This window comes from Trematomus bernacchii, unplaced genomic scaffold, assembly GCF_902827165.1.
Source record: "Trematomus bernacchii unplaced genomic scaffold, fTreBer1.1, whole genome shotgun sequence".
Lineage (NCBI taxonomy): Eukaryota > Metazoa > Chordata > Actinopteri > Perciformes > Nototheniidae > Trematomus > Trematomus bernacchii.
In genome coordinates this window covers 665,961-692,470 of record NW_022987732.1, presented here as the reverse complement: position 1 = coordinate 692,470, position 26,510 = coordinate 665,961, and the positions used below count along the sequence as shown (strand labels likewise).

The 26,510-nt window shown below is 40.1% G+C and overlaps 2 protein-coding genes and 4 non-coding genes across 6 annotated transcripts in view; all 6 read left to right on the top strand.

The window, feature by feature from the left end:
• Nucleotides 1-461: 461 nt before the first annotated feature.
• On the top strand, nt 462-5,617 carry ing4 (inhibitor of growth family, member 4). Its single transcript, XM_034145703.1, has 8 exons — nt 462-562; nt 1,293-1,364; nt 2,410-2,576; nt 2,682-2,796; nt 3,006-3,117; nt 3,230-3,374; nt 4,670-4,731; nt 4,864-5,617. Exons 1-8 carry the CDS (start codon nt 526-528, stop codon nt 4,901-4,903), a joined length of 750 nt encoding a protein of 249 aa, XP_034001594.1. The 5' UTR covers nt 462-525; the 3' UTR covers nt 4,904-5,617.
• Nucleotides 5,618-6,338: 721 nt separating this feature from the next.
• Nucleotides 6,339-26,510, top strand: part of ncapd2 (non-SMC condensin I complex, subunit D2) — a 41,389-nt gene continuing 21,217 nt past the window's right edge. The window contains exons 1-20 of the mRNA XM_034145702.1: nt 6,339-6,434; nt 7,090-7,209; nt 7,293-7,368; nt 7,456-7,514; nt 7,602-7,777; nt 8,230-8,375; nt 8,740-8,867; nt 9,015-9,138; nt 9,256-9,403; nt 9,966-10,163; nt 10,405-10,539; nt 10,622-10,709; nt 11,266-11,461; nt 11,582-11,700; nt 13,542-13,736; nt 14,382-14,556; nt 16,370-16,454; nt 19,099-19,235; nt 23,631-23,763; nt 26,266-26,341. Coding sequence (XP_034001593.1) covers nt 7,092-7,209; nt 7,293-7,368; nt 7,456-7,514; nt 7,602-7,777; nt 8,230-8,375; nt 8,740-8,867; nt 9,015-9,138; nt 9,256-9,403; nt 9,966-10,163; nt 10,405-10,539; nt 10,622-10,709; nt 11,266-11,461; nt 11,582-11,700; nt 13,542-13,736; nt 14,382-14,556; nt 16,370-16,454; nt 19,099-19,235; nt 23,631-23,763; nt 26,266-26,341 — 2,512 coding nt within the window. The 5' untranslated portion in view covers nt 6,339-6,434; nt 7,090-7,091. The remainder of the gene's footprint in view (nt 6,435-7,089; nt 7,210-7,292; nt 7,369-7,455; nt 7,515-7,601; nt 7,778-8,229; nt 8,376-8,739; nt 8,868-9,014; nt 9,139-9,255; nt 9,404-9,965; nt 10,164-10,404; nt 10,540-10,621; nt 10,710-11,265; nt 11,462-11,581; nt 11,701-13,541; nt 13,737-14,381; nt 14,557-16,369; nt 16,455-19,098; nt 19,236-23,630; nt 23,764-26,265; nt 26,342-26,510) is intronic.
• LOC117494818 lies at nt 7,853-8,149 on the top strand. The gene has a single exon (XR_004557124.1). It is a non-coding gene; the product is annotated as a small nucleolar RNA U85 (small nucleolar RNA).
• On the top strand, nt 9,567-9,839 carry LOC117494815. The gene has a single exon (XR_004557121.1). It is a non-coding gene; the product is annotated as a small nucleolar RNA U85 (small nucleolar RNA).
• On the top strand, nt 13,874-14,181 carry LOC117494814. The gene has a single exon (XR_004557120.1). It is a non-coding gene; the product is annotated as a small nucleolar RNA U85 (small nucleolar RNA).
• On the top strand, nt 17,419-17,725 carry LOC117494820. Its single transcript, XR_004557125.1, has one exon. It is a non-coding gene; the product is annotated as a small nucleolar RNA U85 (small nucleolar RNA).

Sequence of the window (26,510 nt, the reverse complement as noted above, 5' to 3'; positions counted from 1 at the left end):
ATAAATAAACCCTTTTCAAATTGTAGCTTTCACTCCTTTTTCTTTGGTTACATATAAGACATTTACCTTACTAATTACTAACTAATGTTTTATTATTAGTATAGTTTCATATCTCTACCAAATAAATGAATGTCCAAATGTCTTTCTCTCATTGAAATTATGACTGACAATATATCTTGAATTTGAGTTCTGACTGACCATCATTTAAAAAATAAACATTTGTCTAATTTCAGATATTGAAAATTAACAAATCTACACAATTCAAGTGTGTATAAGTCTTATTGTAACATGTTGAATATTAAGTCCTAAGTGATCATAATTAAATTGCAGAAATATTCCTAAACTTAAACTTGCAAACTACCAGCTTGTGTTAAAGACATTTGGTTATATATAAAATACATTCAAATTAAATTACCACTTGGGATATGAATGTGTGCTGGAACACCACTACTCTTGCGAGTGTGGAATCAACCAATCAGATAGCTCCATTCCGGACCGGAAGCTGTGTTGTTTACATTTTCTAAGATGGCGGCGGGGATGTATTTGGAGCATTATTTGGACAGTAAGCTGTTTTTTTAACCGTTTAACACATTAAAAAAATTCATCCCACTTATCTAATTTCATACTTTGTATTTCGCTGAGCAATGAAGCCTCGAAACAACCCGTGTGGGGAACGGAAACATGTAACCGTTTCCCCAACGGTCAGCGGGTTTGGGCTCTGACTATTTCCTGGAATAGCGAATCTCCCAGTAGCAGATACATGATGCTATATGAGATTACATTGTGTTAATTTGACTGACCTAGTTTAGATGAATTAAACAAGTAAAAGATAATTGTATTTGTGTGTCTTGTTGTTATTTGCATAAATTGTGAATGCTGATTTTAAGCGCTAATATGTTAGCCTAGTGCATCACGTGATTAAGCTAGCTTCTACACGTCAACGTTTCCTTTTCAGAACCGCTATTAATCCGTAATCAATGTAGTGTTTTGTATATTTTAAATGTGTTTTAATTATGGGTTGTTTAAACCCGAGCATCACGTAATTATGCCAGCCGTTCTGCATTAACGTTTCCTTTTCAGAACCGCTTTTAATCTGTTATAATGATGAGTTTTATATATTTTATGTGTTGTTTTGATTATATTTTAATGTTTTTTTTAACTCTGTGAAGTGCCTTGGAGTTTCTTGAAAGCGCTCTATAATTAAAATGCATTATTGTTATTATTGCACTGTTTCATGTTGATCTGGCTGAAGGCGGGATTATACTGACTGTTGTCTCCCTTCTCAACAACAGGCATAGAAAACTTGCCCTTTGAGCTGCAGAGAAACTTCAATTTGATGAGAGATCTAGATCAACGCACAGAGGGTGAGAGAAATGAACTCTGTATTTTCTGTGGATCCTAACCCTGCAATTGTGTGAAAAAGCTTGTTCTCTGTACTTGTAAAAGCCCACTTTCATGTCTCCTCTTTTAAAACAACCTCATATTTGCATCTATGCAAGGGATCCCTAATCAAATCTGAGGGGTCACAAGATGAAAACGAGGTTAAGAAAGTAGAGAATCAATTACTTCTTCTACTAATGTTTGCCTTTTTGTGGGAAATACTCAATATTTGGACCCTAAGGGAGTCATAGGCCAAACATTGTTGAAGCCATTGATTACATTATTACATTACATTGCATTTAGCTGACGCTTTTATCCAAAGCGACTTACAATAAGTGCATTCAACCAACAAGATACAAAGTTGAAGAAAACGGAATCATATAAGTACATCAGGTTTCATAGAGCTAAAACATTTCAAGTGCTACTCAACTGGCTTTAGATAAGCCAGTCCTTTATTAGTATATAAGTGCTTTGTTAGTAATTCTTTGTTAGTAATTCTATCACTCGAAGTGGAGTCGAGCGATAGAACTTACTTGATCCACAGTAGAATACTAGTATTGTGGTTATGAATATATTTATAAAGAGCTATGCACAGTTGTTTTCATTTCAGCTTTACTTTAGTTAATTACTCTGTGCATATTTATTCCCATATTTATGTTAATGGTAATTGTATGTAGTGCCACTACAACACAGCAAATGTGCTATATCGTGCTATATTGTTTATTCTTACTGTTTGTGCAAATGCACCATCAGGATTGCCTCTTAATTTCTTTAGAAATGTTGCTTTAACAATAACAAATATTCTAATAATTGACGTTTGTCAATTCAGTGTAATAGTTTGTGAATTATATGTTTTAATATTCTGGGAGTTCCTGTATCACTAAAATTAAGTAGTGCAATTATTTCTGTATATTCGAGAAGTAGGTTTATTTCCTTTTATGTATTTGTTTGAGTAACATTGACCAAACAGTTAAGAGTTGTATAAGAAGTTTAACTTAACTTAGCTCTACTTGTCTCTCTCTCTCTCAGATCTAAAGGGACAGATAGACTCTCTGGCTAAAGAATACACAGCCAACGCCCGGACGCTGTCCTCTGAACAGAAGCTGTCCATACTGAGGCAGATTCAGCAGTCTTACAGTAAATGCAAAGAGTTTGGAGATGATAAGGTGCAACTGGCCATGCAGACCTATGAAATGGTTAGTATCTTTAAAATAAACTGTGTTCTTATATACATCTCTAGGTAATATAAGTGGGGAAACAATGTCGTCATAATCATAATAAATCTGTTGTATTTTCTGCAGGTCGACAAACACATCAGACGTCTGGACACAGACCTGGCTCGGTTTGAAGCTGACTTGAAGGAAAAGCAGATAGAGAGCACGGACTATGATTCCACCTCGAGCAAGGGCAAGAAAAGTGTGTTTCCATTTCATTTGCTTAATATCTATTTGCCTTGCACAGAGCACTGTCAGGGAGTCCAAATCCAAGCTTTATGATATCATTCAAGTTTCAAAGGTTTTATTGTCATATGCACATAAGCTACAGTGTATAAATGGCAATGAAAATCTTATGACCCAAGCTCCTCCAACGATGCAATATATAATAAAGTGCTTGTGTGATTCCAGTTGAAACCAGACTGAAGGAAAAGAAGACGGCCAAGACCAGATCTAAAGTGAAGAGCTCGGATGAAGATGGCAGCCCCAAGAGTGCACAGAAGAAAGTCAAACTCCTTCAGCCGTACGTTGTGTAGCTTCATTCCTGCTGTCTTGACTTCTCAGATTCAAAGTAACACATTTTTAGTTCGTTAAATGATCATTCTCACATTTAATTATTATCTCTCAATCATCAGAGGAGAATTCAACAGCCCTGCCACTAACTTTGGGAACGTGCACCCTTCTGATGTGCTGGACATGCCGGTGGACCCCAACGAGCCCACCTACTGTCTGTGTCATCAGGTCTCCTACGGCGAGATGATCGGCTGCGACAACACTGATGTGAGTTTGGTTTCTCAGCCCCGTCAGTCTCAGTCCAGGGCCATGAAGTACCCTTTGGATGTTCATTTACCAACTTATTTTATATATTTCGCCATTATTCAGGGTTAATACTTGGAAGAATGTTGTTTGAGAATATTAAATTAGGCGGGAAAAAGGCTACAAAAGGTCGCTTGCATTGCTCTTTACTTTATTTATTTACGTTTTTGTCGATAAATAATGCTTTGCATCAAAAGAAATATGTGTGTATAATTGGTCCTCTGATAGTGGAGACTTTTGCTAGTGACATTAAGAACTGAAAATGTACAAAAGAGGAAAAGGAACAATGATAAGAAACTGGGATGAATTAAATTAATTGGCTCACAATAGATTTTTCGTTTCAAATACAAGTACAACATTGTTGCATAGAGAGGCGAAGTCCCGCCCATCTACTTCCGACCCATGGGACCTTATTTCGGAAAAAGTATGTATTGAAGTCAATGGGGAGAGAAAGATTATCTTTCGATCCCGTTTGAATTGTGCCACAAATTACACATATGATGTTTGTCAATCTTAAATAATAATTTCCATGTCAAAAAAGTCACAGTTTGTCGTAAAACTGTTGAAGTATAAGACTATGAAAAATACGCAACTAGAAAGACTACAAATCCCAGAGTCCCGGTCCCGCATGCTGGCTCTTACGAACCGACTAACTCCCCTTGTGTGTATGTACAGCTCTCAACAGGCCCAGACTTGGAGTGATTTTCACCTCTTTTAATACTTTTCGCCTCATTCTGAAAGAATGAAGTGAAATGTGCCAACGTGACGGCCGTCTTGGTGTGTGGTGCGAGACGGGAGATGTAGGTCATTGAGTGGTTTCACACAAAAAAAAGTGTTACTTCAAAGTTTTACGACACATTTTTATTTTTTTGACTTTCAAAATTATCTTTTAAATTGACAAACATCATGTGTGTAATTCGTGGCACAATTCAAACGGGATCGAGAGATAATCTTTCTCTCTCCATTGACTTCAATACATACTTTTTCCTAAATAAGGTCCCATGGAGGTCCCCCGGAAAGGGAGGGACTTTGCCTCTCTATAGACTATTTTAAACATTCATAATAGAAATATCCATAGGCAAAATAATGACTTGTTACAGAAAAGATTAAAGTTAGAATTTCTGAAAACATTTGTGCTAAATTTCCTTTTTGGGACAATTCCCGTATAAAAACAATGCATGTACCCTCGTTGTGTCTGGACTAAGTGCCCCATTTGCATGAAAACTTAACAGCACATTTTCTTTTTGTCTCCTCTCTAGTGCTCCATTGAGTGGTTCCATTTTGCATGCGTGGGCCTGACAACCAAACCCAGAGGCAAATGGTAAGAAACTCTGTTGACTGTCCCCAGGTCCAATGTGAACAATGGGAGTGTGAATTGGAGTGTGAATTGGAGTGTGAATTGGTAATCAATTATTCAAGTCACCTACATGTGTTTCATCTCTCCTCTGTGCAGGTATTGTCCACGATGCTCTCAAGACAGAAAGAGAAAATAAGAACTGGAACAAAACGTGGACACTGATCATTGAAGATGAGAAGAATATTTCTTCATTAGTTACTACAGTAGAGTTTTTGTTTCTCATATTCCTTAACGTTTGGTGCTTTTTCTTTCCGTTTACGTAATTTGCCTTGGTCTGATGCAGTGCGTGTGAAGGAGCCAAGTGGTTACAAGTGTATTTAAATATTGATTTTTTTTTTTTAACCGGTTAACCATATTTTTTGCTTTTTTTGTTACCTTTGGTGCTCTTATTTTATTCCTTTTTTTACATTTTGTTTGACTTGATTGAATTATAAACACTACGACTGCCCCTAATGGTTTAACATTTACAAGTTGTCAAAAACACTTTATATTATAGTCACATGTATGATTACAAAATGTAAGTATTATCTCTGAAAACAGTTAGACCATGGATACTTTATTTTGCTTTGTTGTATAGTTAGTTCTTTGTGCTTAGCATTGGAACACTAGTTTTATGTTTTAAGTAAAACAAGAGGGCAAAAGAACATGAAGACGAACGCTGCACCCTGAGAGTATTAGTAATCAGTGGGTAGTGACTTCAACTATTTCATTTTAACATTTGACTGAGTGCTGTATAGAAAGTAAGACATTTTGTGAAAAAACTATTGTCATTTCTGTAGCTGAAACATTGGTACAGTGGAGAGGGGGTGATTGTTGTCAATCATTTGAATACAGCTACTACCTCAAAAAACGTGCCTTTGTGGTCCTTTGTGTCCTGTGTGTGTTTGCAACAGATCGTCGGTCCTACAAGCTCTGAATTTTAAATGTGGTGTTCTGTGTTTTCATATTGTTTTATCTCCACCAAACTTTTAGAAGAATATGATTAAAGCCAAGTCGGTTATTTATGTGTAAGGAATATGCCTACATAAAACTACAGTACTAGTAGGACAGGAGCCAATGACTTAAATTATGAATAGAACGATATATAAAAAAGTATAAAATATATATCAACATTTGTAATTCATTATTTTTTTGTAAATACCAAAAAAATACATTTACGGTCAAGCACAAGTAAGTACACAATAAACCTAACGTTTAAATTGCACAAAATACATGAATGGAAATGAGGAAATAAAGGATACAACTGATAAGAGAGACACATTCAAATAATACAGACATCATTTGTGATCTCATATGAGGAAAGAAAACAGCAATTGAAGTGACTTTAACTACATTTCCTCCTGTTTTTCGCAAGAGCAAGAGAGTTAAGAATTCAATTAAATACAAATAATTTAAAAAAAAGCCTGTGAGTCTTTAAACCTCGGTTAAAAAAGTTACCCGTTAAAATAAAACAATGTGTGACTGATGCAGTGCTCACATCTGTCCAGTAGGTGGCAGTGCTGGGTAAAACGCCCCCCCGTTAACGTGTGACGTCAGAGCGTTTTGGCGCGAGGTCCAAAAGAAAGTTTGAAAAGCAGATTCAAACAGCCAGGAGCCGCGGACAGAGCAGCTGCACCTTCAGTCTCCAGAGGTCTTCATCGTGGATAAAAGGGCAACAGCCGCTAGAGGTGAGCATTATATTTCTAAGATAGTTCAACAGCGTTGTTAGGTAAGTGTAGCTTCAGTGGTTCTCGCTAAATAACAGCCGCCTAATGAAGCAAAACAGTTAGCAGCTAAAATTAGCTACCCTGCTAACTTTGCTAGCGCTAGCTGTTAGTGGGGCTAGCTTAATTCACAACAACACACCAATACGGATTAGAAAACATCGACAACATTCACTTTTCATAAATACATCATACGTCTTGTATCATTTGAAGGTTAGTGTTGAGTTGTGTGCTCCTTAGCTTACCAGTTAGCATTACGTACTGACTAAAACATATTTCTTAGTGATCGAAGCTGCTGTTACTTTCTATCAAACCTGTAGGAACGTAACGGTTAACATATCGTGGCGAGGAAAGGATTCAGTTTAAGCGGAGGTGGAAGAATTACTCGGATCCTATGCTAAAGTCTTTCAGTCACTTCAAGTAAAGACACGGCAATACTAATCTACACAGTATTGCCAGTATCTAAATATCTAAGTACTTCTTGAGGTTGAAGAAGTACAGCGGCCTGGGAATCACCGAGCACATGGATTACTGTTAAGAACTTAAACTGGATGTTAATAATCAAATAACGCAACTATGTAAGCTTGTTTAGTAAACTGTTTTTGTCTGCTTGACGCAGGGATGTCGTGGGACTTTTTTGTGCCCGTGTGTGTGGGTGACCTGGTGAAGTCTGGAGGCATCAACCAGTACGTCGTTCAGGATGTGGTGTCCCCAAAACATCTTCCATCCCATCTTCATAGTAAGTCCTGGATATGTTCTCGCCGAGACATTTTTATTTAGGCTGACTTAAGGTAATCGTGACTAAGGTTTTTGTCCACACAGAATTTAAGGCAGCACTGAGAAGCCAAGGACCTTTGTGTATATTGGAACACTTTGACACCGGATACAGCTTACTACAGTAAGTCCTTTTGAATATTTATAGCCTGCTGTAGTAATTGTTTTTAAGAGCCGAATGCCTACAAATCTACTGTCTTTCTTTTTAAAGGCACTGCAACTCAGTGGAGCTGGCTGTAAAAGAAGACGCTCTGGACATACTATTACAAGGTAAGACCTTTTTCATTTGCATACTTCCATATTGTACTATACACAAAAACATACACTCAACACAAACAATGTCTTGATTTCTTTCAGTGGTTAGTGGCCTTGCAACTTCCTTGCCAGCACTTCTCCTCTCCATCTCCGTCACAGCTGCAGAGCGCAAAGAGAAACTCAACGCTGTTAAAATGAGCGTCTACCTGCTCTGCAAACTCTCCGAGAACTTTGAGAGCGAGGCCTATCGACAGTGCATTATCACGGCACCTGGAAAGGTATGGTTATCAGAGACGCACCCTAACATGTTTTAAATGACAGTGAATTGTGGCTGTGTTTAACAGTTTGAATCGCCCGCGTGATGATATCATGGCAAGTTGATGACGCAGTCAAACCAAGAGATTGGGGTTTCTAGCCTGCTGATCGATGGGTAGTCTTGGTGTTGTGATGGAGTTTTATCACACTGCTGTAAGGCCCCACCCACAGTTAACCTGACACCTTCTACTACATCTGCCCCCCCAAGAGCAATGGGACAGGGCAGGTAGGAGATGTCAAACAATGTGTGTTTTTGTCTTTGTGTGAATGTATCAGCAGGCATGAGACCATACTCGGTTTGAAATATGAATTACAGTCTTTGGTAAACTGAGGGCAGGTGTTGTACGCTAACGGTTTGTGTGTAGGACTATTTGAGTGTCTAGGAAGTTAAACATGTGTTTTCTGTCTTCCACAGGGCGGTAAAAAGGGCAAAGGTGGCGGTGAAGGGCTGCAGCAGTGGGAATCTGAGAGAGAGAAAGTGCTGCAGGCTCTCGTGCAGCTCCTCCAGCTCGATATCCGCTCCCTCTGGAACCTCTCCCTGGTGGAGGAAGAGTTCATCAGGTACTTTTCAGATGGGGATCTCTGGGCAAAAGCACAATATCAGACTTGGTCCACTTGAATCAGTTAGTTGGTGTCATTTCCACATTTGTCATGCGGCTCTTTGCCCATAATTGCTAACATTTTAGCCCATATTCTTGTTTATTTGAGGAAAATTATCTTTGTCTTTCTATTATTATTATTATTTTGGCATCAAACTTATTAAGGGTAGGTGATATTGGAACTGTGTTTCTTCATAAATGTGTCCATGTGAACGGATACATAACGTTATGTTTAGAATTTCTTCTGTTTTTAAGTTAGGTTGTTCAGATGTTATCAAACAACGGCATGAATTAACATCTGATTCTCTGTTCTTTGGTTTTCTTAGCTGTGTGACATGCTGCTGCTACAAACTCCTTGAGAATCCAACCATCAGCCACGTCAAGAGCAAACCCACCAGAGATTGTATAATCCACCTGCTGGGGGTGCTAATCAAGAAGTACAACCACATCCTGGGTTAGTCTCTGTTTGTAATCTTGCCGACAGGTTCAGAATATGACAGAGGGAACATATCAACGGGAAAAAAACAACGTACAAAACCTCACGCTATTCACTGTTTGAGCATACGTTATACATTTTCATGTTTACTCTAAATGCTTTCAGGTGCAAGTGTGAAGGTGATCCAGTTGCTGCAACACTTTGAGCAGTTGTCCAGCGTGTTTGCTCAGGCAGTGTCTGTGTGGAGCACCGAATATGGAGTCAGGGGGATCATAGGAGAAATTATTAGGTCGGTACGCTATTTTTTTTTTTTTTTTTTTATGTTTCAAACAACTATTTTTTTTACGCAAATGTGATTCTGTGGCTGCAAATTACCGTGTTTAATTCTCCCGTCCCATTCCTTCAGGGAGATTGGTCAGAGGTCCAGTGAAGAGCTTGCCAGAGATTCCGGCGGGGTCAAAGCTTTTGCTTCCTTCATTGCTGAGCTCGGCACCCTTGTTCCTGAATTAATGATGCCCAACATCAGTGTTCTCATCACACACCTGGAGGGAGAGGTACTGCATACTTTAGAATGTTCATCCTGCTAACACAACATTACAAATGCACCACTATGAATTGGAAACTAGTATCCTGGGCACTATATTGTACTCATCAGTTGGTTGTTATTGGCTTGTGCTATTAAGTAAAAAGGCATGAGACAAAATATATTGACATTTTGCCCAGTGATGAGACCAAGGCGAATACGAGCGGACTGAATGAGAGCTGGGTTCCTCTTTGCCTCGACCGGCAGGTAATCTTGGCAGTGCAGAGAAACGTTCCTGCTCTGCTGTAAGGGCCTGCCTACAGTGACCCAGCTCAACCCAAATGATTCCTCTAAAGTCATAGAGTAATCAGTGTGTGTGTGTGTGTGTGTGTGTGTGGCAAGGAGGTCACCCAGCTCTCTCAGACCTTCAGTCAGCAGTGAGTTGCATCTTTGGTAATCTGAGGGCAGAGTTTAGGACACAAGTAATGTGTTTGCTTCAGTAGTTCTAACACAGAAGCTTATTATTGCTCTGGTTCAACTGTCAGAAGAACATGATTTAACGACTTCTTGTCTCCTTCACACTTGTGTTGCAGAGCCACACAATGCGTGTTGCCGTGTGTGAGCTTCTGGGGGAGATCTTGGTTCGGGTCCTGTGTGGCGACGGGCTCGACGACGCTGGTAAAGCTGACCGCGACCGCTTCTTCGACACAATGCAGGAACATCTTCATGACACGCATTCCCATGTCAGGGCGCGAGTGTTGCAGGTCTACACACGCATCGTCAACAGCAAAGTAAGTTCTCATCCACTTATAATCAGAATCATAATAACTTTATTCGTTCCACAGAGGGAAAATGTACATTGTTTGCAGCTAAAATACAGATAGAGACAACAAATAAACCACTTTAAGATAAAAAGGCATGCACAGTATGTTACAGGTTGCCACTAGAGCAGCGTCAGTTTACCCTAATGTGTGTGTGTAAATGCATAATGGTACTAAAGTCTACCCGTGGTAATACACTGTCTGTGTTTAGGCGCTGCCCCTGTTTAAGTACAGTGAGGTGATGGAGCTCGCTGTGGGGCGTTTGATGGACAAATCCATAAATGTGGTGAAGAGCGCCATCCAGCTGTTGGCCGCCTTCATCGCACACAACCCCTACAGCTGCAAGGTAACTAAAAGCAACAGAATTAAACCTAGAATAGCAGACTTGTTTTTAGATTTCTCTTTCATGCATGTTCTCATTTCTTTAGCTGAGCAGTGCCGATCTGAAGAAACCGCTTGAGAAGGAGGCAACTAAACTCAGAGAGCTGAGAGAGAAGCTGGAGGGAAAAGCACCAGGTGAGGATGAACCCGGTTTTAAAAATGCATTTATTTCCCCAAATGCTCGCTGACATTTTGCCCAGTGATGAGTCCAAGGCGAATACGAGCGGACTGAATGAGAGCTGGGTTCCTCTTTGCCTCGACTGGCAGGTAATCTTGGCAGTGCAGAGAAACGTTCCTGCTCTGCTGTAAGGGCCTGCCTACAGTGACCCAGCTCAACCCAAATGATTCCTCCAAAGTCACAGAGTAATCACAGGGAGGATGCTGACAGTGTGAGTGGTTGTTTGTCTGTGTGTGTGTGTAGGAGGCAAGGAGGTCACCCAGCTCTCTCAGACCTTCAGTTAGCAGTGAGTTGCTTTTTGGAAAATCTGAGGGCAAAATTCACGACCTCGGCAAACCAGGTCTAATGTTGCGGTCTCGTACAAACGGAAAATTGAACACATTTCTTTCATCTATATCCATTAGCTAGTAAATGGCATTGAGTTTGTTTATTTTTGTAGAGTGTAATATTTCTTTCTGTACGTTGTCCCGGTATCTCTAACCATCGTTTGAATGTTCCTCCCCCTCGCTGCAGTGGCAGTGATTAAAGCTTCTGAGCTGTGGGCCGCCATGGAGCCCGAGCTGCTCGTCACCGTCAGGACCGAGCTGGAGCCCACGAGCGAGGAGGAGGAGGATGATGAGGATGATGAGAAGGAGGCAGAGAAGGAGGCAGAGGATGACAGAGCAACTGCAGTCCAAGTTGCTCAGTACCTCCGTGTCAACAAATACAGGTGATGCTAAAAACCAATGTTGCCTTGATAAAAGTTGACTTAAATGGCGCTACCTGAAGGGTTTTTCCCCCTGTCCTTAAGCTATTTATTGTAAATGTCTTTTGTCTTCCCTTTCTGCAGAAATGCTGTGCGTCTCTGTATTAAAGCCCACAGCTGCTTCCCTGAATCTGAGATGTTTGCCTCTCTGTCCACTCTCACCACTGAGACACTAATGGACACGCTGGCTCTAATATTCAAAGGTAACGCTGCACTCTGCTAATGCACTTCTACCCAGAGTTGGTTATCAAAGTGCTCTCTCTTAATACTACCAAGATTGAAAACATTTAAGATTAATTTCTTTGCCTTTCCTCTTAATTGAACAAAATTCATTTCACATTATCTTTTGCTCTTGTCTTTTTAAAATGTAGCTTTTTATATTTCTTTCAATAGAGAATATAGTTAACCAGTTAAGCCCCATACCCCCGGTACGCTGTTTCTTGCGAGATGTTGTGTTTTGTCCCCAGTACCGCGGGCAAAACGCAACATCTTGCAAGAAACAGCGTCTGAGGGCTTCTTAACATTTAACAAACTATGAATGTGTCATACTCGCTTAACGGGAAGAAACTCAGCTATCAGACAATATTAACCATTTTTAGCTAAACGAAACTCAAGGGTAACAACAAAGGCTCTGAATTAGCCCCGAGCGAAAAAATGCCAACCCACTTAGCACAGAGATCACGGTAGAAATACCTTATTACTTATCGGATCTGAACAAACAATCATCACTGAGCGATCAAAACTCGTTGCAGGGGAAGCAAACCCAGACATCACACAATGTAGCTTTACGGAGGAAAAAACAGAAAATAAGTCTTACCGTTGCTGTTCTCTGATCAAAAGTTGTGTTCAGTGGCATTAAAACGCTGCTGACGGTTAATCCAATGTGTCTGTCACTTTGAAATGATTACTGATAATCCATCTTCATATTTATGTCAATAACGGAGATTTCATATTAGCTGCTACGAGAGTGTATGACAGCTTCCGCTTTTGGGCATTCTGGCTACGCATCACTCATTCACCAATGGGTTTTAGATGGATTTTTTAGGAACTTCCCCTCGATTCTATTGGCTCTAACGGTTAAAAAGAGATATCAATCATCAAAGTCGACCAAGGGGGGCCAGAGATCCAAATGACCCCAGAAGTGTTTTTTTCTCTAAACCTCTCTAAAAAGGTCAAATTTCACTTGTTTCGCATCAATCTTGATACAGGGTACTTATTATATGTTTATAGTTTAGATTCCTAAAGCTTTTAGTCTACTAACCCATCATTCAAGGCTGGTTTTCACTATAAGTAATGTTTATTTTTGGACGGACACTATAATTTACATTTTTTTTACTATGTTCAATCTGAATTTACTTTCAAATGAAAAAAATTCTATATTGATTCTGACTTTCCTACATCCAACTCACAGGTTTATCATTTTTGAGAAAAAAGATTATTAATTTACCCCTTTTTGGAAGTGAATATATAGTCATTTGTTCTGGGAATATCCTTTTCGAGCCTGAGACCTGAAAAACAGGCTCAGGGCTCAACAGGTTAAGAGCATAGGACACCGCCAGATACATACGTCACTTTAATACATGAACATAATAAGCAACTTCTTTCATATCAGATGACAAACATGCCGTTTCATATTTCAGCATTTTGTATTATATCTACTAATAAGAGGGTTAGTGGTTTGTTCCCAGATTTGAAAGATATTTATCCCGTAGGCTTGTTGCTACAACATGTGGATGTAAGTGATTTGGATTCAAACTAAATAACATAACTTGTGTCTGCTAATAACTGTTTTGACATACAGCAGATCAGGCTGAGATTACAAATGCAAACCCTGTATTTCTTATGAAAAAAAGACTAGTGTGCAATCAGAATTTGATAGCTTATGTCTTGGTATGCTGTTAATTGAAATGACTTATGTGAAAGCCTTACACACTAAACGCCTCGCAGACAAGAGGACAGAGTTAATTGAATTACTGTTCAGCAGCTGCAGGAAGTGCTGAGTGTTCGAGCGTCACATTTATATTCTCCCTGATGTTCTCCTCAGGCTCTGATGAGGACGCCTCTGAGCTCAGTCAGAATTTACCACCAACCCCTCAGAAGGAGGAGGGGGGGGAGGAGGGGGAGCTGAAGAAGCAGGAGATGTTGGTGCAGTACCTGAAAGACACGGAAACCTTCGCCCTACTGGTGGAGAGAGCGATAGCTGTCATCAACACCATGCTCTACTTGAAAACCACTTCAGGTACAAGGCAATATTCATCAACGGGCAAACTTAATTTTTCAGTAAAGAATCACATTTGACAGTTGTTTTTGTTATTGGCTTATGCTATTAAGTAAACACACATTAATCAGGCATGAGACAAAATATATTGACATTTTGCCCAGTGATGAGTCCAAGGCGAATACGAGCTGACTGAATGAGCGCTGGGTTCCTCTTTGCCTCGACTGGCAGGTAATCTTGGCAGTGCAGAGAAACGTTCCTGCTCTGCTGTAAGGGCCTGCCTACAGTGACCCAGCTCAACCCAAATGATTCCTCTAAAGTCACAGAGGAGTAATCACAGGGAGGATGCTGACAGTGTGAGTGGTTGTTTGTCTGTGTGTGGTGTGTGTGTAGGAGGCGAGGAGGTCACCCAGCTCTCTCAGACCTTCAGTCAGCAGTGAGTTGCATCTTTGGTAATCTGAGGGCAGAGTTTAGGACACAAAAGTAATGTCTTTATGTTGAAGTTGCTCAAATAGTTCTAACACAAAAGCTTATTCTTGCCCTGAAACTAAAATGTTCTTGTTCAACTGTCCGAAGAACAGGATTTAACGTGAAGGCAGAAGGCAAACTTAATTTTTTATTTTTCAGTAAAGAATCACATTTGACAGCTGTAGTTTCTGGTTTCAGTGGTCCTGGAGGCGGTGCAGTTTTGTGTGACTGTGTGCGAGTTCAGCGTGGCCAACTCAGTGAGTGGCGTGAGGAAGATGTTGCCTCTGGTCTGGTCCACGGACGCCGCCATTAAAGATGCTGTCGTTCAGGCCTACAAGCGCCTGTATCTGAACCCTCAGGGAGAAAACATCAGGTCTGTAAAGCTGCCTCGCACGGCCCTAACATTGACAATTGAATGTGATTCTAGCCGATTGTACATTTATTTTAATATAAATATGACTGTCTCTTAGAGGTGGGGTAGGTCATTTTGGAGAAACCAGCTCGAGTGCGCTAGAATTTGAAAATACACAACCGGAAAAAATCTGCCACTTCCTTACAGAGCCCCTCCTCCAACACACACGAACGCGCACATGACCAATGAGGGCACGAGATAAGTTTGTGCACAGATGGAAGGCTGACAGGCAGGTAGGCCATCCAGTTATTTTAGCCGGGCCGGCTAAAATGATTGGTCGTACTTTTTACAGTACTACGGCTTCCACAGATGACATTTTTAATGGATTTTTTGTCAAAGCACTTAAGATATTCATTGCTATCGGGATGTTAAGAGCATTCCATGGAATATAACAAAAAGTGTATCTCGAGCCGGTTTCTCAAACTTACCTACCCCACCTTTAAGGGTAGCAGCAATGGTTAACATTAGGAACCATGGCTAAAACAGAACATGCTATGAGATAACCAGAGTTTCTGTTAGAATTTATTTGCCGGTTAAATCTTCTGGACAAAATGAGAAAAGTGCCGGTCAAAGGTCTTCTTTGTTATTGATTGAGCTTTAAAACAAATTGATATGATTCGATATTAAACAAACTAATTATAGTAGATTAACTATTCAAAAGTGTACAGTAATTTATAACACGGGAATAATAAACTGAGCGCTCTCTCCTTCTCCTGACAGCCTGTCAGCATCATGCGGATCCAGTAATGAGTGACCAGACAGTAAAACTAAACGTATCTATAACTAGTTTAGGTAGTTTGAGAGGTAATTACAATAGCTACGTGTGATATTCTAACCTGAAGTGTGTGTTTTGTTCCGCTCACCGCTGCAGGTGATCATGCAGAGCTGCGTGTCGACTCGTCAGCAGCAGCTGATCTCTCTCTCCCGTCAGATTAGACTTCACTCGCGTTTATGTCCATATCGATCAGATCTAGCTAGTTCTAGCTAATGATATGACTACTTGCTTATTAAAAGACACCTAAACAATAAGCGTCGCTATGCAACCGGGTGAGGCCGCAAAGTATAGCGCAGCATTATGCATTTGTTTACATGCCCACCGGAACCCCGAGGCATTACCAACAGATCAACGCACAATCAACCCATACAGGACATCTCTTTCTCCACATTAAGTGTAGACATTATAATTGACTATTCTTGTCTGTCACATACTCTTCTTGTCTGTCACATACTCTTTTGTCTGTCACATACTCTTTTGTCTGTCACATACTCTTCTTGTCTGTCACATACTCTTTTGTCTGTCACATACTCCTCTTGTCTGTCACATACTCCTCTTGTCTGTCACATACTCCTCTTGTCTGTCACATACTCCTCTTGTCTGTCACATACTCCTCTTGTCTGTCACATACTCTTCTTGTCTGTCACATACTCCTCTTGTCTGTCACATACTCTTCTTTGTCACATACTCTTCTTGTCTGTCACATACTCTTGTCTGTCACATAAGTGGCGCAACTGATGCGGTATTGCGCTAAGGGGAAATTATTTTGACCGGACATTTTGACCGAAGAGATTTGGATTTGCCGGTCTTCAGCATATTTTACCGGTCATAGTCCGGTAATTACCGGCTAACGGAAACTCTGGACATAACCTCAATATGTAGTATGGTGCATTTTGTGTACATGCTCAAAATGTCAAATACTGTAATGCAGGCAACCTAAAACACTTAAATAGATTTGTTTAGCGCTGTCTTATTAAAGTAACGGTCTTGTTTCATCAGGGTGAAAGCCCACACTCTGGTTGACAGCCTCTCTGAGCTGATGGTCGATGCTTCTCTGGGAACAATCCAGTGTCTGGAGGAAATAGTGAGTTCAGCTTTTGTTATTTTTATATCTGGTATTTCTTTCTAGGAAGCTCAATTATTCAAAACAAACAATGCGAGACATCTTTTGTACTAGCGATAAACTCTGGAGTAATGTAATTGGCTTGTGCTATTAAGTAAACGGGCATGAGACAAAAGAGAAAACGTTTTCCAATACACGCTCTCTTCAATAGAGTAGAATCTTTTCTTCTCAAAGCAATGATAAACCTGTGAGTTGGATGTAGACAAGTCAGAATCAATATAGATTTTTTTTATTTGAAAGTAAATTCAGATTGAACATAGTAAAATAAAAATGTAAATGATACATTACTTATAGTGAAAACCACCCTTGAATGATGGGATAGTAGACTAAAAGCTTTAGGAATCCAAACTATAACATAATAAGTACCCTGTATCAAGATTGATGCAAAACAAGTGACATTTGGCCTTTTTAGAAGTTTAGAAGAAAAAAAACACTTCTGGGGTCATTTGGGTGGATTTTCCATATCTATAGAACCCATCGGTCGATTTTGATCATTGACATCTCTCTTGAACCGTCAGAGCCAATAGAATCGAGGGGAAGTTCCTAAAAATCCATCTAAACATTACCCATTGGTGAATGAGTGATGCGCAGCCAGAATGCCCAAAACCGGAAGCTGTCATACACTCTCGTAGCTCTCATAACAGCTATGTATGAAAACTCCGTTATTGACATAAATATAACGATGGATTATCAGTAATCATTTCAGACACATTGGATTAACCTTCAGCAGCATTTTTATCATTTTAAAAGGAGCAAAAAAGCATGTCACTGCTCAAGGTTTTGATTATACTGCCACAGTGCATCAACTCTAATTGATGAGTAATCTTATTTATGCAGCCGAAACCCACCAAATCTGTAATCCTTCAGAGAAATGTCCCGTTGCATCCAACCAAAGGTACATTTCTTCCTCTCCGGTTGACATTTTGCCCAGTGATGAGACCAAGGCGAATACGAGCTGACTGAATGAGAGCTGGGTTCCTCTTTGCCTCGACTGGCAGGTAATCTTGGCAGTGCAGAGAAACGTTCCTGCTCTGCTGTAAGGGCCTGCCTACAGTGACCCAGCTCAACCCAAATGATTCCTCTAAAGTCACAGAGTAATCACAGGGAGGATGCTGACAGTGAGAGTGGTTGTTTGTCTGTGTGTGGTGTGTGTGTGTAGGAGGCAAGGAGGTCACCCAGCTCTCTCAGACCTTCAGTCAGCAGTGAGTTGCATCTTTGGTAATCTGAGGGCAGAGTTTAGGACACAAAAGTAATGCTCAAACACAAAAGCTTATTCTTGCCCTGAATCTAATATGTTACTGTTCAACTGTCCGAAGAACATGATTTAATGTGGACCTATTGTCTACTGCTCAACTAGTTGGAAGACAAAAGCTTATTCTTGCCCTGAAGGAAATAGTGAGTTATAGGTGTTATTTCTTTCTAGGATGCTCAATTAAAAACAAACAAAGCGAGACATCGTACTAGCGATAAACTCTAGAGTTGTTATGTGTGTGCGTATTAGGGCTGCACGATTTGGGGAAATAATCTAATTGCGATTTTTCTGACAGATATTGCGATTCGATTTGCGATATTTGTTTTTAAGCGACCCAACGGAAGTTTATTGTAAAATGCGGCCATATCTCCGGCTAGGAAGGTCGTATCAACGTGCTCCCGTCTCTAGCGCCCCCGCAGCCCGAGCTATGAGTGAAAGAACTAAACTTACATGAAACTTCCATTGGGTTGCTTTAAAGTCAAGCTTCAGTTTAAGATTCACCCTGTCATAGAAACATGTGATGGAGCATTACTAACCTGACTCGGATGCTTTGTTTCACCAAACCAGCTAGGAAAGCTCCATTGGAAGTATTTCAAAAATACTTGGCAGGTGATTGGATCAATCTGTCTTATCACCTACTATCATGGGCCACTTCTGATTGGTTAATTGGTACATTTGGAGCACATCACTTCTGATTGGTGTGGATGACTGACACACATCATTTCAAATCGATTAATCGTTCAGCCCTAGTATGTATGTATGGCTTCTAGGGCTTTTAACAAATAATGTTTTTTATTTAAAAGCTTTTGTTGACGTTTTTGAATACAGCTTTAAATGTGTTTCATCATGACTCACCCCCCATATAAAAGAGGTAGTGAAAATATCTATGAAGTTCTAAAAATGTATTTTACGGTATTGCCAGACGGTCCCGTTAAAACAAGTGCATTCTTTCCCGTTTGTGCCTCAAGTGGGTGAGCAAACCTTTCATTGAAACGCCAAGAAATGTGTTTTAAAGCTGAATATTTGATTAAATAAAGACATGTTATACATTTTGGAAATTATTCTATCTATATTTTTTCAATAATTGTTGATTTTTGGACATTTTCAATATCTCCAGAGCGATGTATAATCAAAATCACCAACTCTCCTATTCAGCAACTCCTTGAATCTAACTCTACATGTGGTATAACTTGTATTCTTTCGTGTCATCGGCAACCTTGCCGAAATATAGGGTTCAAACACGATGCATGCAATGAAACGGCTCAATGTCCATTGTATGTTGGATTTTATGTATCTTATAATAAAACATGATGATTTGTCACCATCCTCACACTTTTCTGGCGGCTTCTTCAGGTGCAGGAGTTCTTTGGCAGTGGCAGCCTTCTCCAGTCCACAGTGGTGCAGGTGTTGTGGGAGAGGTTCACCGGCAAACGAGAGACTTCTGGATTACACAGACGAGCTGCCGTGTTGCTGCTGGGGATGGCTGCACGGTAAGACATTCACTTTTCTTGGTAGAAAATGATCTAATGGAGTCCAAAGACACTCGGGCTGCAGTCGAATTGTCAGTTTCTCTTAGGAACCTTCCTAACGGAGTGAAATGACCCGGAAGTCCCTCAGTGGCAGCCATGATAAGAGCCTTTCGAATTCTCTAGATGATAGGAAAGGAGGTTTCTAACTTCCTTTATAACCTCCTTTTAGCTTAGGAACCACTGGACCTCCCTTTATGAAAGGAGAGGAGAAAATGCTGCCCCACAATGCTTTGCGGCCGCAGCATTTGCCGTCACACAACATTCGGCCGTTCACGGAAACAACCGATTATGACCGAGAAATGATATCATGAAAGTTACGGTGCTTATTAAGCATTTTAAAACGGTAACTTGGCAAAGTGCTTTGTTTTTGAACGTTCATCAGTATTATAATCAAAAAGAGAAATCTGAACGTTAGTTTTTACTGAAATGATCAAATAAAGTCAACATTTCACAGTCTTTACTGAGCTGTGTGGGGTTTGTTCAACTTTTAAAAGATGTTTGAATGGTGATATACACAGTGATAGATGTTAAGGACTAACGGTTATAATAAATACATTTGTATTGCTTTTAAGATCTTTTCATACAATCATACGTATTGGGATCATTTGTATTAATGTGGACCGGAGGGAGAGGGTGACGAGCATAAGTTTCACTTTCCTTTTTTATTTCAACTCCAACTTTGGTCATGAAGAATATGTTTCTCTGTTGTCCCTGTTCATAAAGCATAAAACAACAGCATCAGAGCACGGTGCAGAGTCTCTAGATGAGTTTACAGTAGTCCCTCGTTCTTATTAAACATCCATGTTGTAGTCCGCTGTATAGAAAACTGTAGTGTCCATAGTTTCCCCACAGCAGCAGGCGCACATTTATGACGTCCGCTGGCGCATCATAAACACGTCGGATAGTGAAAGTGCAGTCGGATTCTCTAAAGCACCGCAGTCTCTTCTCCTAAGTCCTTTTGAATTCTCCTATCCACTATCCCTTAACCCCATGACGTTTCACACAGAGGTCAAGGAATAGACGATAGGGGCTGATTTTTGGACTATTCGACTGCAGCCTCAGCCTCACCCACTCTGACTGTAGAGTGACGTGAGAAGTTGTGGTCACTACTCACATCTGCTTTTTTGTTTTCTGTTTAACAAAAACCATATGAAATCGCTTTGCTCATAATGCATTTGCGATTTAGAAGAATAGAATAAGAATATATCTTGTCGTCATACAAAGTACAATGACATTTCTTTGGCAACTCTCACTGCAGTCAAAAATAGACACGAATAAATAAGAGTGTAAAAAGCAGAGGTAGTAGCGATGACCGTGCGACGAGATAAAATTCAATGTCAATGTGCATATTTACACTTGCAGTCTAAAAACTATAAATTTAGTTCGCCGAGCAATCCAATTTCAACTTTCTCCTTCTCTCCATGTTGTGATTTGATCTCAGTTCACATGTTTAAGGTGCGGATGTGTTGGTGGGGATGTCTATCAAAACAAACGTTGCAAGTTGAAGGATAATTATACATGATGCTCTACAGTCTGTTTTTAATGTCCAATTTAGAATAAGTCAACACAAAATACTCTGCTTGTGTTAAGGTAGTGTTTGCATGAGCATATATTTATGACAAGGGAGAGGGGTGTGTTGAGAACAGATTTAACAGGAGCTCTGCTGAGGTGTTTGTCAGATTTCATACTGAGTCGTGATGTTTCTGCAACACTGAGCTGTCCTCACTGATGACAGAGTAAATTGCTTTTAAATGTGGCTGCCTGTGAAATGTAATTAGATTCTCATTATGATTTTCACTGAACGCTGTCAAAATATGTTCCTCTGTGATGGGCAATCAGATGAAGCATTGTATCTATTTTCAATACTAATTTGCATGCTTTCTTTACTAATCTTGAATTCGCTGTTGGAGCAACCAGCACACTCTGGTGTCATCTGTCTAATGGCGCATTTCCACTGTAGCACGGTTTAAGCGTGCCGTGCCAAACCCGGCCCGTTTTTTGTTGCGTTTCCACTAGGGGTAGTTCCGGCTAACGGCTACTTTTTCACAGTTTTTCTGGCTCTCCAAAATCGAGGTTCTTTCCGGGCCAACAACCGGGCTGAGTATGCTAAACTAGTGAGAGAATCGCTGGCAACTACAACAAAATGAACACATTTGACCGGGATTTAATTGTAATACACGTTTCAAAATGATGCCGAAGTAACAACATACTGATACCGGTTAGTAAAAACCATGAATTAATGCTTTGACAAGTCTGCAGACAGACGGCAGGCGAAAAACCTTTTAAAATGCGTGTTTTCTGAATGGAGATCGGCTAAGCTAACGCAGTATATGCTCCGACCGTCCACACTCACAACAACGGCCTATACAGACATAAATAAACCAGCGACTGTATTCTCCATGACACAGACAGTCTGTGGTTTGTACTTGTTTAACTTATGTCTAGTTTCTGAACATATATAAGGAGCTGTGAGCTCTGAGTGCTAACAGCTAACGGCTGATGTTGGTTTTGTGTTTCGCATTGAAGATGACGTCACGGCTCCGCCTACACTGCGTTACTATAGTTACTACCCCAGTTACTAAACTGTAATGGAAACGCAGCATAAAGTGAGCCTGGCCTACCAAGCCCTAACTATACTATACCAAGCCCTGCAGTGGAAATGCGCCATTAACGGCTACAAAACTTTTATTTGCCACAAGTTTTAAATGAACATGAAAGCTGACATGTATCACCGGTCAAAATGATTTAATGTGGACAACCCTACCTCAAATGAGAGAAGAAACCAATTAAATAATATAACTTTCTTTGCTTACATTTACAAACACACTTTAACATCCTTTTGATAAAAAGTTGACACTTGTATTTTTAAAATGCAGATTTCATCTGGACCTGAAAAAGCTATAGGTGACTCAGAGTTCCCGTTAGCCGGTAATTACCGGACAATGACCGGTAAAATATGCTGAAGTCCGGCAAATCTAAATCTCTCCGGTCAAAATGTCCGGTCAAAATAATTTTCCCTTAGCGCAATACCGCATCAGTTGCGCCACTTATGTGACAGACAAGAATAGTATGTGACAGACAAAAGAGTATGTGACAGACAAAAATTGTCAATTCTAATGTCTAACACTTAATGTGGAGAAAGAGATGTCCTGTATGGGTTGATTGTGCGTTGATCTGTTGGTAATGCCTCGGGGTTCCGGTGGGCATGTAAACAAATGCATAATGCTGCGCTATACTTTGTGGCCTCATCCGGTTGCATAGCGACGCTTATTGTTTAGGTGTCTTTTAACAAGCAGGTAGTCATATCATTAGCTAGAACTAGCTAGATCTGATCGATATGGACATAAATGCGAGTAAAGTCTAATCTGACAGGAGAGAGAGATCGGCTGCTGCTGACGAGTCGACACGCAGCTCTGCATGATCCCCTGCAGCGGCGAGCAGAGCAAAACACACTTCAGGTTAGAAAATCACACGTAGCTATTTTAATTACCTCTCAAACTACCTAAACTAGTTATAGATATGTTTAGTTTTACTGTCGGGTCACTCATTACTGGATCCGCGAGCTGCATGATACTGACGGGCTGTCAGGAGAAGGAGAGAGCGCTCCGTTTATTATTCCCGCGTTTTTGTAAATTACTGTACACTTTTGAATAATGTAGTTAATCTACTATAATTAGTTTGTTTAATGTCGAATCATATCAATTTGTTTTAAAGCTCAATAAATAACAAAGAAGACCTTTAACCGGCACTTATCTAATTTTGTCCGGAAGATTTCAACTTTAACGGACATGTTGACCGGCAAAAAAATATTCTAACGGGAACTCTGAGGTGACTAATTGTTTTAGTTTCATAAACAGTTTCCAAATGATGTGAAATCTTCAACATTCCTCACTGCATAGTCTTCCTTCTACATCACGGTCCTCCCTCAGCTGCTTGACATTCAGCTAATCCTCTCTTTAGTCAGAATACAAGCTCACCCTCGGCTCCTCTCCATTGTAATCGAAGTCACGACCATATAACTGGGCTCCCTGCCAGTTCATTTCACTGAATATATATTTATTTCATTGTTCCCCCTCAATCTACCTCAAAGACTGCCACAGCTGTAGGGAAGAGCGAGTTGGGCGACTATCAGCAGTCCTCCCACACTGCTGCCTCTCTTCAAGCAGCCGCAGCATTCACAACCTTTTTAAATCTTATAGTGCTTCTCCTAACCCGTCCTCCTACACGCATTATCTGACGCAGCGGCTGGGTGATGCAGGGCGGAGATGTCATTACCTCACTTTGCCTAAGCACTAACCATATGGGAATATCAAATCCATACTACTTTGTAAAAATGTCTACATGTTACTCCAACAGGGCAGAGAGGGAGGTCGTCCTCAGTAATCTGGACACTCTCTGTTCGGTGGCTCTGGGAGAGAAAGTGACTGAAGACTTTCTTCTGGCCAGAGACTCAGTTCTCACCATCAGCAGCATCACTGACCACATCAGGGTAAGAAGACATACATCTCCACTGACTCCTTAACCCTCAGATGCACGAGTGACTGGACCCTACACTCTTCCATAAGTGGGTCAAAAAGGACCCGTATTAGAATATGTGTTTTTATGCCATTTTTGTCATTTTGGTTTGTCTACTCGTAGCCCACCCCCCATCAATCCATGCCGGTTGATCAAGTTTGATAGTCCTATACCCACCACCCTAACCTTCCCTTATATTGTAAAGCGATTTTGAGTCCTTGAAAAGCCCTATAAAAATATAATGTATTATTATTATACTGGCAGGTATCGGATCTGGCTGTGTAAAACAATCTTCCTGAGAGGTGTCACTTGTGATGTAGTCTGTGTGGTCCACAGTGAATGTATTCCTGACAGCAACAGGTGATCAGAATCAAAGGTTCCCATAGAAAATGCATGCGGGTCATTTTTTTCCCACTTATGGAAGCTTGGGATAGAAATACAAAAACTACAATTTCTTAAAATGTGAATGGCATGATATCCAAAACATGTTTTTTGAGGAATAGCTGGAATATGAAATGATAAAAAAATGTAATTACAAAGATACTTCAAGAAAACCAGCTCACCGGGTCAAAAAAGACCCACTTATGCATCTAAGGGTTAAGAGAGCCACATTCAGTCATAAATAGTCTCTTTTGACAAGTACAAATATACATGTGTTAGTTATGGACAACATTATTTGTTAGATTTCTTTAAATAAACATTAACCTGTTCCACTCTGAGCCTGTTTTTCAGGTCTCAGGCTCGAAAATGACATTCCCAGAACAAATGACCATATCTTCCCTTCTAAAAGGGTTAAATTAATAATCTTTGTTCTCAAAGTAATGATAAACCTGTGAGTTGGATGTAGAAAAGTCAGAATCAATATAAATGTTTTTTATTTTAAAGAAAATTCAGATTTTACATAGTAAAAAACTGTAAATTATAGTGTCCGTCCAAAAATTATTTTTTACAGATAGTGAAAACTACCCTTGGATGATGGGTTAGTAGACTAAAAGCTTTAGGAATCCAAAGTACAACATATAATAAGTACCCTGTATCAAGATTGATGCAAAACAAGTGAAATCTGACCTTTTTAGAGAGATTTAGCCAAAAAACCCCACTTCTGGGGTCATTTGGGTGGATTTGACCTATCTCTGGCCCCCCTTGGTTGATTTGGTTGGTTGACATACCCTTGTGACCGTTAGAGCCAATAGAATCGAAGGGGGAGGCACACACCCACACACGTTGTAAAGAAAAAATGTGGGCGCTTCGCGTGTGGAAAACAAAGTGGAGGAATGTCTCCTTCTGGAGTTTGGAAACTAAAACGCAGTTGTATTGCTTATGGATTATCAGAAATAATTTCAAAGAAGGCACAGACACATAGGATGAACCTATGGATTAACTGCAGCATCGTTTTTTTTATCGTTTTAATGCCATTGAAGACCACTTGTGACCAAGGTAAGCCATATTTACGTTTTTTAGCTACTTAGCTCCACATGTGGTGATGTACGCTTTCGTTTATAGCGTCGCGAATGTTTATCACTGAGTGTTGAGGTTTTTTACACAGATTCAGTGTCTCCAGGACACCAAAAACGAGTGGTTGGCTGTGCATCTAGGATAAGTAATAAGGGAGTTATGAGTGAGTTTAAGTGCCTTTTGTAGGTTCCGTTTTTTCGATCGAGGCTAATTCAGAGGCTGAGTGCTAGCATTGTGGGTTTTTTTTGAAAACAAAAATTAAAAAGATCAGTTAGCTGAGTTTCTTCCCGTTACATGGATATAACACATTCATAGTTTTATTCAATATTAAGATTCCTTAGACGTTGTTTCCTGCAAATGACGCGTTTATCCGCCCGGTACCAGGGGGATGGTGTGAAACAGGTTAAGACACATTTCAATCGGCTCTAGAAAAGATGCATTACTACTTGGGGTTCCAGATAACCTAGCTGTAAAACAATAGTATACACGCATTGTAATTTAATATGTTCTATATTTATATTGACAAATGGTAGTGCTGCATAAATGTTTTGCTTTTATTTTTTATTTCTGTTGTAGTTTAAGAAGTTTTGAAAGGGAAAAATAGAAGATTTTTGCAAGTTTTAACACTCAGTATTTCCTAAACAATAAGGAAGTTCCAATAGAGTTGCAAATTGTTTAACCATGCTCACAGTCAACAGCCAGCAATATGTGTTCTATATGTTGAGGTGTTGGTATGTACATTTCTAGGCCTCTGCAACAGAACCATGCATTATGCTTTTAGGTTGTTCATCCGAGTCATTCTCGTAAGATATTTCAGGAATGCCTAAATGACATTTTTTTTTTCATTCACTTGGTCTCAAAGATAAACTGAATACAAATTGACGGTTAAAAGTCATTTGTCTTTAACCTCACAAAATATGACTATTCCAAACTAATGTATAATAGGCTGCTATAATGCAAAAATACATGTAGAGAGCTTCAAAACTGTTAACATTTTCTACCTTTTTTGAATTTTATCCAGCAATCAAAAAGTGCTCCATTCAGACTGCCTCAGGACCACCAGCTCTTCACCTGCCTCACACAGGCCATCGCTGAAGGTAAATGCAAACCAATGTGCCCTTTGTTGAAGCATATGTTTCTTTCTTAGCCCGCACCTCTGTTTCCTCCGCTCACTTCTCTGTTTTCTCCGCTCACTGCTATCTGTTTTCTCCGCTCACTTCTATCTGTTTTCTCCGCTCACTGCTATCTGTTTTCTCCGCTCACTGC